At 38.7% G+C, this 16,195-nt stretch overlaps 1 protein-coding gene across 1 annotated transcript in view; it reads right to left on the reverse strand.

The window, feature by feature from the left end:
* LOC103177783 (microtubule-associated serine/threonine-protein kinase 4) overlaps positions 1-16,195 on the reverse strand; it is a 110,490-nt gene that overhangs the window by 32,961 nt on the left and 61,334 nt on the right. Inside the window, exons 5-14 of the mRNA XM_007892107.2 lie at positions 15,719-15,797; positions 14,664-14,821; positions 13,799-13,874; positions 12,236-12,445; positions 8,552-8,653; positions 7,665-7,797; positions 6,157-6,218; positions 4,124-4,209; positions 3,089-3,297; positions 2,080-2,218 (exon numbers count right to left, since the gene is read on the reverse strand). Of these exons, the coding sequence (XP_007890298.1) occupies positions 2,080-2,218; positions 3,089-3,297; positions 4,124-4,209; positions 6,157-6,218; positions 7,665-7,797; positions 8,552-8,653; positions 12,236-12,445; positions 13,799-13,874; positions 14,664-14,821; positions 15,719-15,797 (1,254 nt within the window). The remainder of the gene's footprint in view (positions 1-2,079; positions 2,219-3,088; positions 3,298-4,123; positions 4,210-6,156; positions 6,219-7,664; positions 7,798-8,551; positions 8,654-12,235; positions 12,446-13,798; positions 13,875-14,663; positions 14,822-15,718; positions 15,798-16,195) is intronic.

Below are 16,195 nucleotides of genomic sequence, written 5' to 3' on the forward strand. Positions count from 1 at the left end.
GTCTCAAAGTACAGCATGAACCCACAAAGGGAGGCTGCTACCAACTGAGCCAGGTTCGACTAATTTAAGGTTTACCTTAATTGATGCGCTTTTGTTGTAAACATGGACGAATGCACTTACGTGAATATTATATGCCTATTTTGGTAAAAACGGGCACTGAAAATAAGGACTAAATGCAATTTTAGGGAACCTACCTATATTGACAATGCAGCGTATATTTATACACTAGACAGTCACGTGGTAGCTTGTGAATCACCCTGAGACCACGTGTGCTTGCAAGCAAAACTTTTGTATAGCTGGACCATCCAGAACGGAGACAGTCTCATTGTTACATTCAACCTATTTTAACAGTGCGGAATGGTCCTATGTTACTGACAACAGGAAATACCATGCTTACAAAAGTCTATACAGCATATTTTATGTCTACCATTCGATTTGTCGATAAAATATACAGCCAATGCACTTTACAGTATTTTCTGTGAAGTGCTGTGAGACGTCTCGGAGATGTGATAAGGCGCTACATCAAATGCAAGAATTATTATTATCTTTTTGATGCAGTGAATCCAAACAAAGTAAGACAGTTAGTTAGTTAGTTAGTTAGTTAGTTAGTTGTTTCATGTTGCTTCACCCATTTTTCCCACAAGTTGCTTTAGTTTCAAACAAATTAACTTTAGTGTCTGTTAGATATTGATTATACACTGGATGAAGCAAATGATGCCATTGCAAACAATGCAGCAAATAATTGTAAGCTGCATAATGCTAAAATAAATGACAGATGTTTAATCAAATATAAAAGTGCACATCTAAATTAGAAGCTACCTTCAATTAGCTTCTTTAAATGTAATAATTAAAAAAATTACAACTTAATTTACATAACATTTTGAGCTCTTCAGACAGAGCATAATCAACAGCTGGAATGGATAACCAGGTTTGGCAGTTGACCTTGGGTTTATTTGAGGAACAGCTGGTTGCTGTCTCCAATGTGAGTTCACATTTAGACTTTATCATAGGTAACATCTACATCAGGTTCAATATCTCTCTGTTAGCACATTTTCTCCACGTATCAGCTAGAATGTCAGTCACACCTCAAGGTCTATTACTTTGACTTCTTTCATCTTTATTTTGTTCGTTTACAAAACACACAGTCACTACACTTTTCGGTATATCCTATGAAGCACTTTGAGACATCCTCCTGATGTGAAAGGCGCAACATCAAATTTAAAGATTATCATCATCTGTGTTATCTAATGAAGGTTGCTTTGACATTAAATTATAATGAGGACATTGTATAAAGTGATGCCAGGCACTTATTTATTCAGATTGATCTTGATTCAAAGCATGTCACTGCGTGTTCTGGAAGGATAAAATGAAATGGTCCAAAGGACATTATTCACCCAAACACGCCTTATAAGCCAATATCTAGATTTGATTCAAAGTTGAAACATCTCAAACGTTTCAGAGTTTTCTGTAAATTGTAGTGACTACATACGTAGGTGATCGCAACAGCCAATTTGCACATAGCAATAGCCCACAAACAGCCAGGAGGTAAAAGGCTAATTGAACTGAACATTTCTCTAATATCTCCAAAAAAATTAAATCAAATCAGAGAATTCAGGGTAGAGGCTGGGTACATTCATACAGAAGAAGGGAATAGCAGCTGTTTCAGTGCATCTTTCCCATCCCCACTTCAGTTTCTACTGGGTGCTCAGCCCTGTGCGCTGGCTTGTTCCTATGCTAAAAATAAGGCTGACTTCTGAGTCGTTAGGTTGCCACTTCATCACTTCCTGCTTTGTGCATATGCAGTAAACAGGAGATGAGGTTAGTCATCCAGCAGGCAGTGAGCAGGCTGGCTGAGTGTACACATAAGTGAATGAGATTTAGACAGCAACCACATTATAACCAAATTTGGGCTGTAAAGAAGAGCATTATAATGGGGCCATACTGAATAGGTCCAATTCAATTTAATTATGTTCTTGAAATATATAAAATCTAATTTGACCTTTGAATTGTACGTTTCTTGTTGCAAATGATCATAGATTTCATTCCAGAATGATTCATATTCAGACTACATGCACGTACTTATCTGGTTTCAGATCCCTGTGCACAATTCCATAGTTATGGAGATATTCCAAAGCAAGAACAGTCTCTGCAAAGTACATCCTGGCCATGTCTACTGGCAGAGGTCCCATGTTTTTCAGCAGCGTGGCACAATCACCTCCTAGAAACAATCAGAACATAAACATGAATGATTCAGGACACTCAATCCTACTCCTCGGATTAATAGGCACATACAATAACTTGCAGCCCTTCATGCAGGGTAGCGTCCAGGAGTGCTGAACAACGGCTCAGCTTAATGCCGATCCAGAAGAAAGGGGAGGTGATCGTAGGCACGGTTGAAAAGGAAGGACTTCAGGTGCGATCTGAAGAGGAGCAAGGCGGAGGGATTGAGCTCATAAAGCCATATATGTTAAATCATCATCCATAGTTGAAGAAAGCTATTATATTAGAAAATTCACATTTCACTGGCCTTCTGGCCATTAACCCATTAACAGGTAGAAATTCCACCAGGGTCTATATTTGCTCTATTTGTGTAGCATTTTAGAATGGCCATAATTTGGCAAATTTTTAAGTTCAGCCTTAATCTTGAGATCTGTTTTCTGTAGGTTCTTTTAAGAATGATTTCCTCAAAGTTAATAATAATAATCCTTGCATTTGATACAGCGCCTTACCACTTCTTCGAGATGTCTCAAAGCTCTTCACAGGATATACCGTAAAGTGGAGTGACTGTATATTTTATGGGCGAAACTCGGCAGCCAATTGCGTACAGCAGTGTCCCACAAACAGCTGTGAATTGAGTGACTTTAAAAAGACTGAATTCAACAATTTGCCAAGTTCTGGATGTTCTGAAATGATACATAAATAAATCTAGACCTAAGTGGAATTTCTCCAAATGAGTTTCTCCACACAAGTGGAGAATTCCAATTTTTATAACAATAAGTTTGGCAACAGTAACAAAATTATATTTGACTGAAATGTGAATTTGGATTTGCTGAAGTTAAGTTTTATGTAAAAATGAACAATACATTACCTTCTACATATTCCATCACCATACATAAATGGCGCTTGGTTTCAAAGGAACAATACATGCTGACAACAAATGGATTTTCTGCAAATGTCAGGATATCTCTTTCTACAAACGCTTGTTGGATTTGGTTTCTAAGAATCAGGTTCTGTTTGTTTATTTTCTTCATTGCAAATCTCTGCTTTGTCTGTTTGTGGCGCACCAAATACACAGCTCTGGGAAAACAGAAAATAGTCAATGTTGAAGTTTTCTCCTGATAAGAACTATTGATAATAATGTGAAAAAATGTTGAGCTTTTCTCTCCCTATACATTCCTCCACACCCACACCTTTCCCAACAGGGACACTGGTACCACTGAGTTCCTTGCACTATGTGATACATTGCAGTTTGAAGCTATTCATGTAGCACCCAATACTATCTCCAAACAGATATTTATCCAGTTCATTTTTGATGAACTAATCCACTCAGCCTCATTTTGTGGAGGGATTGTTTCACATCTCCATTGCTCAGTAGGAAGAAATATCTTTTAATCTCTAGTCTCGCTTCAGGCTGGTTAATTTTAAACCACTATTCTCCAGTTCTGCTCTAATGATCGAGTAGCCTTACTTACATCTATCTACATCATCTGTGCCTCACAGCAATTTAAGATGCAAAGCTTTAATGTTGTGAGAATGTGATGATTCAGACTGGATGATCGGTAAAAAAACAACTGATGATGGTTCACCAACACACTAAATGTTTAAATATTGTACACATCACCGATAATATGCTACATCAAAGTAATCTTAAACTTCAACTATGTATTAAACCATTGTTGAAAACTCAGTGAACATTTTGTTTTTAAACTGTCGACAGTGATGTTGATGAATTGCATTGCAACACAGAGTCTCAAGCCAGAAGCCCCACTGAAACTTCAGACAATTTCCTCTGAGTGACGTACCCCTCTGGGCAACAGTGTTACCGTGATGCAGTGTTGGTGGCATCACATTCTTACAGACCCAATGAAGTCATGGAAAAGTTCTGGTCTCAATCAACACTCACCCATATGCTCCATTACTGATCAGTTTCATGGTTTCAAAATCACTTTCACGGGGTTTACGTCGACTTTGTACCGAGGGACCGAAGCTCTGGGTAGAAAAAGGGGAAAAAGATATTAAAACTGAGGCAGAACTGAGATGTGCAGCTGGTTGGCTGGGCCATGAAGTGGAGTGGAATGTCCCACACATGTTAATTACCACATCACACATGAAGTTTTCACACCATTGTGGTTTTTCCAACTCTGCTTGGGCAATACATAGGTAGCCACAAGTTGTGATACTTCCGCACAGTTGGAGTGGAGATGGGAGGGGGTATTCTCTAAGGAGAATATGGCTGGGTTGTTTGCACACAAGCATCTAAATTAATAACATTGGTAGAAGGTTGGGCAGATTATCTCAGCGTATTGGCTGACCATGGTACATAATAATAATAATAATAATAATATGTACCATAGGCACTTTTGATAAAGCGCCTTATCATGTTGTTGAGACGTCTCAAAGTGCTTCACAGGAAATACTGTAAAGTGGATTGACTGATGATTTATTTTGTGGGTGAGATTGCGCATACCAATGTCTGACAAACAGCTATGGAGTAAGTAACCAATTTTATTTGAGGGATTGTTGGCCAGGACTCCAGAAGAATCTCTCTCCTCTTTTCAGATAGTGCCATGGGATCTTTAATGCCCATCTGAACAGGCACATTTTAATGTCTCATCTGAAGGATGGCACCTCTGACAATGCAACACGCCACCAGCATTGCATTGCAATAACAGCTTAGACAATGTGATTCCAAGTCCCAACGTGGGGCTTGAACCCACAGCCTTCTGACTCAGAAGTGAGAGTGCATCCGCTGTGCCAGGCTGACACACGCTGACACACACACGCACGAACAAGAGATAAAAGAATAAAAATAAACATAATGTAAGTGGTGAAATTAACCATATTTCCTATACCTATATATTTACAATTCACCAAGCAAATTAAATTCTATCCAATGTTACATTTTATTTTTTATTTTACAGTTTGTGTAAATCATAAGGGACCGGTTAACTATACTGGCTTTCATGTGATATTGATATTAATAATATTGTGTTATTAATTTCTGCAAAGGTTAAATTTGTTATGAATATACAAATGTGGTTTATAATGCAGTCAATAAATCAATACATTTCCTGAAAACTGCTACTGGCTTCTCATCGCACACAGGTAAATCAATGATGTTGTAGCTGTGAATACTTGTGGGGAAATCAATTCTGGCAGGGAAGGACAGCTGAAATTAAATCATTTCAAACTGAAGGATTGCGCAAACAGTTTACTTACACTTTTGGAAGTTGCATTTCATTGCAAAGGTCTAACCTAACATATAGATTTTTGATTTTGGTCAGATGGGTGTCAGACACATATCGAAGCCCATTACCATGGTTAAGAGTATACAAACCAGACTGAGAATTCCACATATACACAACTCCACAGGGAAATCTCTCTGTGCCTGGAATGGAATGTACACTCCGTTTTGCTCACCTAATTCAGAAGAGTACTAGGTGCAGATTGGTGAAAGTCAAGGCTTAGAGCACCCACGGTGTACAATGAGGGGAGAAATGCTGGAGTTTAACTAGCTAGACCAGCGTATCTTGACTGTGAGAGCGTTATTATATGTGCAGAAAGTTAAAGTTACGGTACTTCACAATTACATTGATTGCAACATGAATTGAACATATTGAACCAGTTAAAACATTCCAGCAAGGGCTTCCTATTACAAAGACGCTCAGGTTTTCGATCGGAGACTGGGTAATTATAATCCTGCTGCTCTTCTCTGAGGTTGTTTGTGTGATGTAAATCTCAGAGGTCACAGAGGTCAGCAGGTTTCTGTAATGGACTGATACAAAAACCTGAATCACTTCAATGATAGATTATGGATGGAAGATATTCTTTGTAAAACAAGATACATATGTGCGATCTATCTCCAGCAGCAGAATTGTATAGCTTTATATTGTTTCTGCAAAAACATTGGTGCATAAAGAGCAAACTTACACTTACCGAGTCATCAGTTTCAGGAGTTCCTGCTGTCCCACTATCATAGCTAGCCAGCTGGGCCATTTCTTTTAATAAAATAAGGTATTGATTTAGGAGCAAAAAAGTTGCACACAAGAATGTAATTTGACACTATAGAACAATTATAGTAATGTTCAGTTTCTTCCGCAACAGTTTGATGCTTCACAGTTGTACTGCAGTGCTACATAATCTTATAGAGATTGGATATATCATTTATTGAATTCACTGAATTAATATTCTTTACTTAAGCACATGCAGAGTTAATTCCACTCGTCTCCGCAATTCCCGTTGTGTGCTCGATGTAGCATTTCTCAATGCTGTTTCAGTCCATTTTATCCTAACCATTATACCGCTTACCTAGGAATTAAATTTGTCACAACTTGCAGCAGTTGTTTGATAACCAAAACGAGCGAGCAATTGCTAAATTAAATAGTGGGTAAACGGAGCGTTCAGCAATGCCTGATGAGACTTCTGAAAAAATATCTAAAGCAGCGCAACATCTGTCCTTTGTACACAAGCAAACAATTTCTGAGTGGTCTTTCTAAGTAGAGATAAGACTGCTGATACAAGAGCAATGGACAAAACAATTCCTCCTGAGGGAAACCCATTTGTGATGCAGTCACGAATGTCTAATACACTGCAAATGTCTTTTGTGATTGTTCTTTGGATAAATTGAATTTATTTGATATCATCTCCTCATAACACCTAAGGTCCTCAGATCGCAGTGTGAACATATATAATCTGTAGGACTAAACCGTACAGTTGCAAACTGGATTAGTAACTGAAGCAATTGCAGCACCTTAAGAAATGTGTTCATCTCAGATCCGAGAGTAAGTCGAAGGGCGACAGAGAAACAGAAACAATTTGTTTAATTACATGGGTTCCAATTAGATGCTCAAATGCATTTTTAATGACTGTTTCTAATGTACAAATACTGCTGTGTTTGGGGTTTAACAGAGCACTGAGGCAGCTAAAAATGAATGTCACAGTTAGCTGAACTGTGCCAAGTGAGCAGGGATGGGAGGAAGTCAAGTAGAAGAGTTGCAGGCATCCTAGTCAACCCAGCCAAGGTTTAAATAATATGCAGTCTCCTAATGCATAATCCATGGCAGACCAGTTGATGCCTGGTGCCTCAGATATTAATTATATGCTAATTCTGGCATATCTAAGTAGGTAGGTGCCTTAATACAGAACCCCAGGCTATCTTTTAACAGAATCCTGCATCTGCACTTTCCACAACGTAATAACTACAAATTAATGAATTTGCAAAATTATGCATCCTCAAAATTACTTTTAACAGTTGGTGCCGAGACTGGTAGACATACAATTAAGATTCACTGTTTAAATTAATCTTAGCAGCTATTTTCATATTTTGGGAGAAATGTGTTCCTGCAACTATTAGGAAAATACCACCAGAACCTCCGTCCTTCAATAATTATCTCACAGAAAAAGACCAATAATGTACAGGCAGCTTTGTTAGCAATGGAACTCACCTTCCAAGGGATCCTTAGTTAGGCCCAATTGACTGATGATATACCGGGGAATGTCTGTCTTAATGCCTTGTCCTTCCTTAGCATGGCCTTCTGCTGCTTCCAACAAGTGATAGAATTCTTCAGGGTCAAATTCCTAAAATATTAATACACTTTTAGTCAAAACTTTACATAAATCCAGTGGTGACAAAATCCTAAAACTTTCATTGTCACCTGGGGGTTCTGCTTGGTCAGCAAATATTCTTTGATCAAGTCAAGGTAATGCTAAGTTGAAGCAATAACAAGAAATTGCATTTACAGGGTTCCTTCCACGTAAAAAGGATTTTTTGTCATCCTCAATTTTAATTTTGTTCAGTGTTTGTAGACGTTATTGGCGCAGATTGGCTGTTATGTTTGCCAACCAATACTCTATATCATTTTATTATTTCCATCATCCTATTCTTTGATTGTTCTTAAAATTAGGACGCATTGTGTGATTCAGATGGAAGTAAACACACAACCCTGCTATTTCCATGGAGTCTTTCTCCAGTTATCCCTGCTTACATTCCCTCCCTGATCCAAATTGACTCCCAAATTCAAATAATTGTCTGCTCATCTCATTGTTGTTCATGGGGATATTACTGGAGCTGATGAGCCTTTGTGGTTTGCCAACATAACCACATTCACACTCTTACTTATTCTAATTTTAGTTATACCCAAAATATTTATTTTGTTAAGAATAATCTTTGCATTTGATAGAGCGCCTATTTGAGGACAGCCCCTACAAAGTTAGAACATAGCCAACAACAGATTGCATTTCTATAGTGCCTTTCAAATCGGGAGGACGTCCCAAAACACTTCACAGGTAACAGCTGTTAAGTTTGGTGGTTACTGAAGTTGAAGTAACTTACCAGACATTCCAGCAGTCGAGCTGGGCGAGCAATGATGATCAATAATTTCTTGACCAATTGATCAATAACTGCGACTTCACTACTTTCAGAACGCTCGTGAGCCTAAATATACAAAAGAAATAGTATTTCACATCACCTGAGTAAATGATGTTAATGATCCGACAAAATTTTTAATGAATGTAATTCAAAAAAAATTCAGAATCTGTACCAAACAAACATATGAGCCAGTCAGAGTATTTCACACCCTTCCTGGTACACATTTAAACATTTAATTCTCAAAAGCAATTTTACCTAGATTAAAGCTGAATCGGGCTCGAATTACAACTACTTGCGTTGTCAATCATTCGACTTCACAGATCATTAAATTGACTTTAGGCTCATAAACCTGATTAGCATTACACTTGAGCACCATTGAATATCTGGGATATGGAGCAGATGGCATTGTGTTATAAGTCAGTCATAGAAGACACCACCTTGGCTCTCTAAAGGCAAATGTGGCTTGCAAGCCAATTAATGCACAAGGAGAATTCCCTATCCTACCATAAACCACACAGGGATGGTTATTAACAGAAGTAACGAGTAGCTGGTTTAAGAATGTATGTGTTGGGGGGGAGGGGGGCCTGCTGTTGCGAACACTTTTACTGCTAAGTAGGAGTAATAGTGCAACATCGGAATTTTTGAGTCAGATAGCTCTCACTCAGCAGTAATTTATGGTCAATAAAAAATGCTGCATCTTTTTTAGGGCAGAATATGGGCTGAAAGTGAATCTAGGACAATGAAATGGAGACCTGTGAAATAAATGCAAAAAACTCCAATAATGAATATTAAAATCTAATTTTATATTTGCACTCTTTTTGTTAACCCTCCCCAAAAAGACAGTGTTCCATTAATAGCCAGTCTGTGATTTTAAAACTTGCTGTGTAATACTAAGAAAATGTCAACAGAAACCAAGATTATGGTGTAATAGTGTTCCTTCCAATTGTTCTTTTTGCAGACGATCAATTTCTGTTCATTAACATTCTGGGTTATATATATATATATTATATATATATCTGAGAAACACTTTTCCAAGAGTTACAGGAGTTATTTAAAAATCTTAATATCCCCAAATGGCAAAGCTGCTTATCACATGAAACATAAGAAAACAGGTACAGGAGGAGGTCATTCAGACCACTGAGCCTGCTCCAACAGTTTATTAGATCTTGGCAGGTTTTTTTATTCCGAATGTGCTTCCCTTTCGCCATAACCCTCATCAAACAGATGCCTCGTCTAAAGATCTCTTTCATAATTAATTTAAATGATTACAAAGTGGAGGAACAAATGTCTGAATATTTACAATAATAGTAATCCTTGCCTTTACTGTAACCCCTTTCAATATAACAAGCTGTTGCAAGGCGTAACCCATAGTCTGGGTTGTGAACACATGTTTATATATCCAGGGCTGGAATCCACCTTGATTGGTTTGCAGAGAGATAAGCACTTGCTGCTCAACATCTCCAACTGGTGAAACAATCACTGAATATGTTGGGATGTGTGTCCAAGCTGTGGGAGGAGGATGGTGGCAATTCTCTCACACATTTCCTGTGCTGCACATCAGGAAGCTCACAGGGAGTTCCTGGTACCTGACACCTGCCTAGTGACGGCTCAATCTGCACTTGTCACATGTCAAATGACCAAAGAGTAAATATTCTCTTGGGGAAAGAGGTAAGGGGAATCTCCTTGGAGCTGTGACATGCTTGGCAATGGAATGTCAAAATTAAGTCAATCTTCTGTGGCTGTCTCAGAAGTTTAGTCCCCGAGACAGGCATGTCTGCAGTTCTCCAGGCCACTGCTAATGTCAGACCAGCCAGTCTTAACCTCAGTTAAGAAATGCAATTGGTGCTGGAAACCAATTATGTGGGAAATGTGGAATAAACTCCAGAGATATGGGGAAAAGCTGGATAAATGGAACTGAATTGCTGTTTAAAAGAGCCAGCACAGACACAATGGGCTGAATGGCCTTCTGTGCTGTAAATATCTATAGTTCTACGTTACACTTTCACAGATTGCTTGGCTATTGACGTATGGGATATTATTCATGGTCTGACAAGGAATAAAGTTCATAAACTGTATGCAATGGGCTAGAGATTTAGCCAAGTATGTGAGAACTCCATATCTGAACATGACATCAACTGCATTATTTATCCTCAATTACATCTTGTCCTGTAAAAAAAGAAAGGACTGCACCTTATAATATTATCAGACCCTCCCTCAGCACAACAGAGTTGTTAGCATAGATTCTGAGATCAAACTGTAGTGTGGGGCTCAAAGCCACAACACTCTGGTCAAGCGAGCCAAGCTGTCACTAAAACATTTCCATTTGCATATAAATTTACACAATGCACAGGCTGTGATTGTCTTCTTATACGCCATTAACATTTTAAATACGTTTATTGAAATATATCAGCAACTCACAACTACCCATGCAATACACACCCTCAGATTAACAAAGCTTTAAAATGTACCGACGTGACTTTAGTGTGTAGTATGCAGCAAGCACTGACTTGTAACAGAAGTCACAAACAACAAGTTCTGCTTGCAATCAGATGTGTATCACATTTTTGCTCTGCAACATGAATGATATCTGCTTAGCTTGCTGTAATTATGTGGAAATCCATCACCATGCTTAAGAAATATCCAAACCAGGCAGGTTCTGCATATTTATGCCACCTACACATGGACATTTCTCCAGGTCAGAGTGATGCACTTTGCTTGCATAATTAAAGCGCATTAGATGTAGGCTGGTGAGAGCCAAGGTTTGGGGACCCCAGAATGTGCGTTGGGGTTTAACCAGCTAAAATCACATTGAGAGCACAGACTATCAAGCTGAATTTGTGCAGCATGGTGCTTTGTATGTGAATGTCAGCACCTTTTGTTTTCATTCATTAGGTACCTTTAATGAAACTCTGTCGTGTTTGTGGCAATTACTCACAGATTAATTTTGAACAAAACCGTAAATATTTTTTATTTTCCAAGTACTCAGTAAAATAATGAGCTTCTGAAAATAAAATCAAGACAATGAAAAAAAACGAATGCATAAATTTTCAAAAAAAAATCAGATTCTAAGGGTCATTGACCAAGGTGAATACAAACAAAGCCCACATTTGTTTTAGCCATAAGAGCTGATTCAACAGATGAAATATTTATTGTCCATGTGTCACACTTCATCCTCATAAATAAAGTCTTTATTTTGTTATTGAGCTTTCATGCCCAAATAACTGGAGAGATGCCAGGATTCTCTGCATTCATCCAGAGTCAATTGACAAGATCAATTTATTCATATGTAGAATGCAACCCTCTTAATTTAGAAACTGTATCATTAAAACAAAATGAGAAGAGAACATCAATTTCAGGCAGTCAGCAAGGGAACAAAAAGGTGGAGATTAGGAAACTTTTTTTTGGTCAGGCATGTGCCTGACACTTGCGAACAACCTAGTGAATAAACAGTCAATATCGTTTGGTCTAATGGTGCTTTTCAATGTTCATTTACACTAGTTTTAAGTAAACTGCTATCAGTAGCCTCAGGTATTACACTCAGCCTGATACACTGAGATGAGTTTAAAGCTACACAAAGTAATTTCTCGTGGAGATTTCCAATGACTTAATGCCATACAATTAGCAATAAGGATACTTAGAGATACCTACTTCTTGCAACAATTTTTCTAGTTTTTCCTGTAATTCAAAGAAGTATCTTGATGTGATGTGGCCCAGTCGGGATTTATCCAGGCAATCTCGTGCCAGCTCAATGATCTGATGGTGTGCAAAACTGAGGACTCCATCTGCCAATGGAAGAATGTTGTCAGGAGAGTAGCTGGTGATAATGTCCTGCAGCCTCTCCTCCATCTGGGCTGTGGCCTAAGGATTAAAACAACATGTGTAATGTGTTTTATTGCATTAAGTATAAAAAACAAACGAGAGACATTGCTCTTTGGATAGATATTGCAAATGATTCCAGCACAAAGATGACTTCTCAATTTTATACCACTTAGATGCATATTGACCAGTGTTTTCGGGACTTTTTAAAAAAAAAAGGAGTCATGGTTGAATTTTTTTTGATAAGTGCATGTAAGGAAATGTTTGAAAGACTAATTTCCATTAGTCGTGCATCAAATCCCATCATATTAACTTCTATACAGTAAGTGCTCCTTACATCAGTCCTTTGTCATCAATACGAAGAGCATTTGTAACAGGTAGTACTGATTCTTTGTAAGATAAACAGTGTGAGTTATGTTAATGTTGGCAGACAATATTACACAGTTTATATTGGCCAGCTATGGCACTTTTAAGAATATTTCTTCCTTTATTATTGCTAAATGATGTCAATTCTTAAATTCAAGATCCTTGGCCTTGTTTTTTTAAATGCCTTGCATCACCCCACCTCTGTGACCTCCTGCAATTCCTCCGCCCCACCCATTCCCTATGCTCAGCAAATACCTGCCTCCTCCAAGTCCCTCGGCCAACCTGTCCACCATCTCTGGGTGAGCTTTCAGCCATTCAATTGCCCACTCTGTGGAATTCGATCGCAGAATCCCTCTGCCTCACTCCCCGACTCTTTGCTTTTATAACCCATCTTAAGATACACAATGTGAAAAGCGCTATATACATGTAAAATTGTTGCTTTTGTCAAATTAGATTTGAATTATAAAAAAAGTCTAAATCTGCATACCACAACAGCGCAATATGCAAATGTGCTGTCTCTAGATTCATAAGAACTGATTATAGAAAGGAGTATTGTGCAGCATGAAACTCTTTCTAAACATATTAACGTTTAATGCATGAGATGGTTTTAGCGGCTTAAACTCCAGCAATACCCTAACTCACACGCCGGGCTCCCCAAGCCTTGGCAAATGCCAACCAATTAGGTGAACAGTGTGGGTGTCTCCAGGGAGGAAATACACATTCCCATTCCACACAAAGAGAAATTTCCATGCATGTGTGGAACTATCAGCCTGGTGAGGTCACTCTTAAGCATAACAATGAGTTTTGCATGTGTCAGACAAAAACAAATGTATCGTCTATACAGAATACATTATTCAAACATACGGCATGAAAGTTATGTGCCACTCAGCGTACTGATCATGATTTATATTCACTATGCGTACACTAAGTATTGTTAATGTTGATATTTTTTTTAAAAATTAAAATTAACAGTATGCAAATGTCTACAGTTGAAATACTGACAGTTATATTATGGATAAAGTATCTCACCTTTGGGAATCGCTCTTTGTAGACATGATTCATCATGATAATCTCATTATCCCAGCAGGCTGGTGAACGTCCAGGGCTACAAACAAAACACACAACTTAATTACCCCCTTTTTTGGCTGCATGATTAACAATTATTACTCAAAACGCCCCAAAGCTAACATTGGTAAAGGTGTTGGTCTTATTTTCCAAATTCTCTCCTTTAAGACCATTACAGAACAAATATTTGTGTGTTCAACTCTGATAGCCAGAGTCCTTACAAGTAGTACATTTTGAACAAGTGCTGCATGGTTGTGGTTGCAATGAAACTCATTAAACTAATTATACATTTGCTATTTATCACACCAAACACGCTTTGGTGGTTTTGAGAAAACAAGGTGAATGACTGAAAAGAACAATATCAAGGTTCAAAATGAGACATCAATCAATAGTTACACCATGCCTAGTTCTTATTATAATAACTTGCATTTATATAGCATCCTTTATTCGGGTAGCGTCTCAGAGCGCTTGATAGTGGTGAAGCTTGATGCCGAACTGGGGAGAAGTGACCATAACCACGGTAAAAAAGACATGAAGACAGGGAAGGAGGAGGCAAGGGGGAAGGATTGAGGCAGTGAGTTCCATAGTTTGGGCGCGTAGTGGCACAGCTGGCCATGGTGCAAGGGAGGGGACGAGTGGTGTGCAGGAGGCAGGAGCCAGCTGAGCGAAAGCGGCAGGAATGGAGTGGGGAAAATATGTATAGACTGTAACAGGAAGAAGACTGATGGAGATACATTCCACAGTCTTGGTGAGAAAGGGGGTACAATGCAATCCACTCCATAGTATTGAAATTAACTCAAAATTTGAGACTTGGGTGCAGACTACATACCTAAGGCTCCTGGAGCGTGGCCGCATTGTAGGGGGTCTGCGTCTGTCATCATTGGAAATGGCATCTGTACTACAGAAATGCTTGGAAAGAAAGTGTAGCTCATCAGGAGTTGGCTGATATGGCAGCTGATGCAGTTTCTCCTGAGATGAACAAGATGACTGAAAATATAAAGACAGGGAAAAGTTTAATTTGCAAGTAAGAATTCTCTCTCCCCCGCTCCCCTACTACCTCGGTGCCTCCCAGCCAGGAAATGAAGTAGCTATGGAGTCCCACTCTAGATTGCTGTCCAGTGACGCATGCCAGAAAATATACATGTGAATGTAAAGTGATGGTAAGACCAGAGTTAACAGTGATACTCCCTAGTAGGTAGAACGGCCTGCTGAGAATCACTGGCTAGAGCCACACATGAACATTAGCCACTTGAGCAAGGTATGGAAGATGCCTGTGGAAGTTTACCTCAGGTCAAGATCCTCTGCTCATCCTCAGATCAATAAACTCAGATGAGTAGTGGATAGAAATAGAGGGGGTGGAATGTAGAAAGGTTTACAACAAATCCCAAACAAACCATGTGTGCAATGTGTGCACTGCAGAGCAGTTCAGGTTCAGGCTTGTTGGGACTGCAGAAATGCCATTGGGCAGTGAATCGGTCAAGCCTGAACAATTCGGTTTCTAAAGCTAAATGGAAACATTTACAGACTTTGCTCGATTACCTTCAGTAGTGAGCGACATTTCAGAGTTAGACCTCTAGCTAAGCACCCAAGATCCATGAGCATTGTACATGATGTGTTTAAAGGTGCAGGTCTGATCTGTCACATAACCTCCTCTCCCTCTGGAACTTATGCAAGAAATAACATTCCAAGTGAATATCGACATGAATAAAAAGCATCTGATAAAACAAGCTGACGTTGTTTTAGATGGCAAGCAAAGGGCTCGTTTTTGTAAGGAAACCAAATCCTTTTTCACTCTGTTGGTCTCTATTCTCAGAGGAAATTTGTTGTTCTATTGATGCTGGAAAGAGGTAACAGTCCATTTAGAAGAGATCAAAAAGTACTTACGGATACTGTGGAGCTTGGGGTGTTGGTGCCATAGCCAGATGATGGGAGGGAAGCTAAAGACCAGCGGCGTCCATCAGTCCTACAATTTAGTTTTCAAAATGAGCTTGAATGCCACAACATGCATTTATACAATAATATATTATTATACATTCACATAGTGCTCTTCACGCGCTTCTACCATTACTTACTATTAGAATTATATTGTTATCCACAATATTTTATGGTTTCTTTTACTGTTCCTCCAACCAATAGTGGGAGAGATCTTATACCAAGGACAATAAAATGAAGTTAACAGTGCGGCAAATCCTAAAGTCTCCCAAGTTTGGAATGAAATGATTTGCTGCCTGCTCAACTGAAACAAAACCAAGCACATTGTCCATTTGGCCACTGAAAAATCCTGACAAATCTCAGGACTTTTTAAAAAAAAATAATAAATAACTTGAGAACAAGGCTGTGAAGGGTTGATTGTTGGACTGT

The sequence above is a fragment of the Callorhinchus milii genome, unplaced genomic scaffold (assembly GCF_018977255.1).
Source record: "Callorhinchus milii isolate IMCB2004 unplaced genomic scaffold, IMCB_Cmil_1.0 Scaffold1, whole genome shotgun sequence".
Classification (NCBI taxonomy): domain Eukaryota; kingdom Metazoa; phylum Chordata; class Chondrichthyes; order Chimaeriformes; family Callorhinchidae; genus Callorhinchus; species Callorhinchus milii.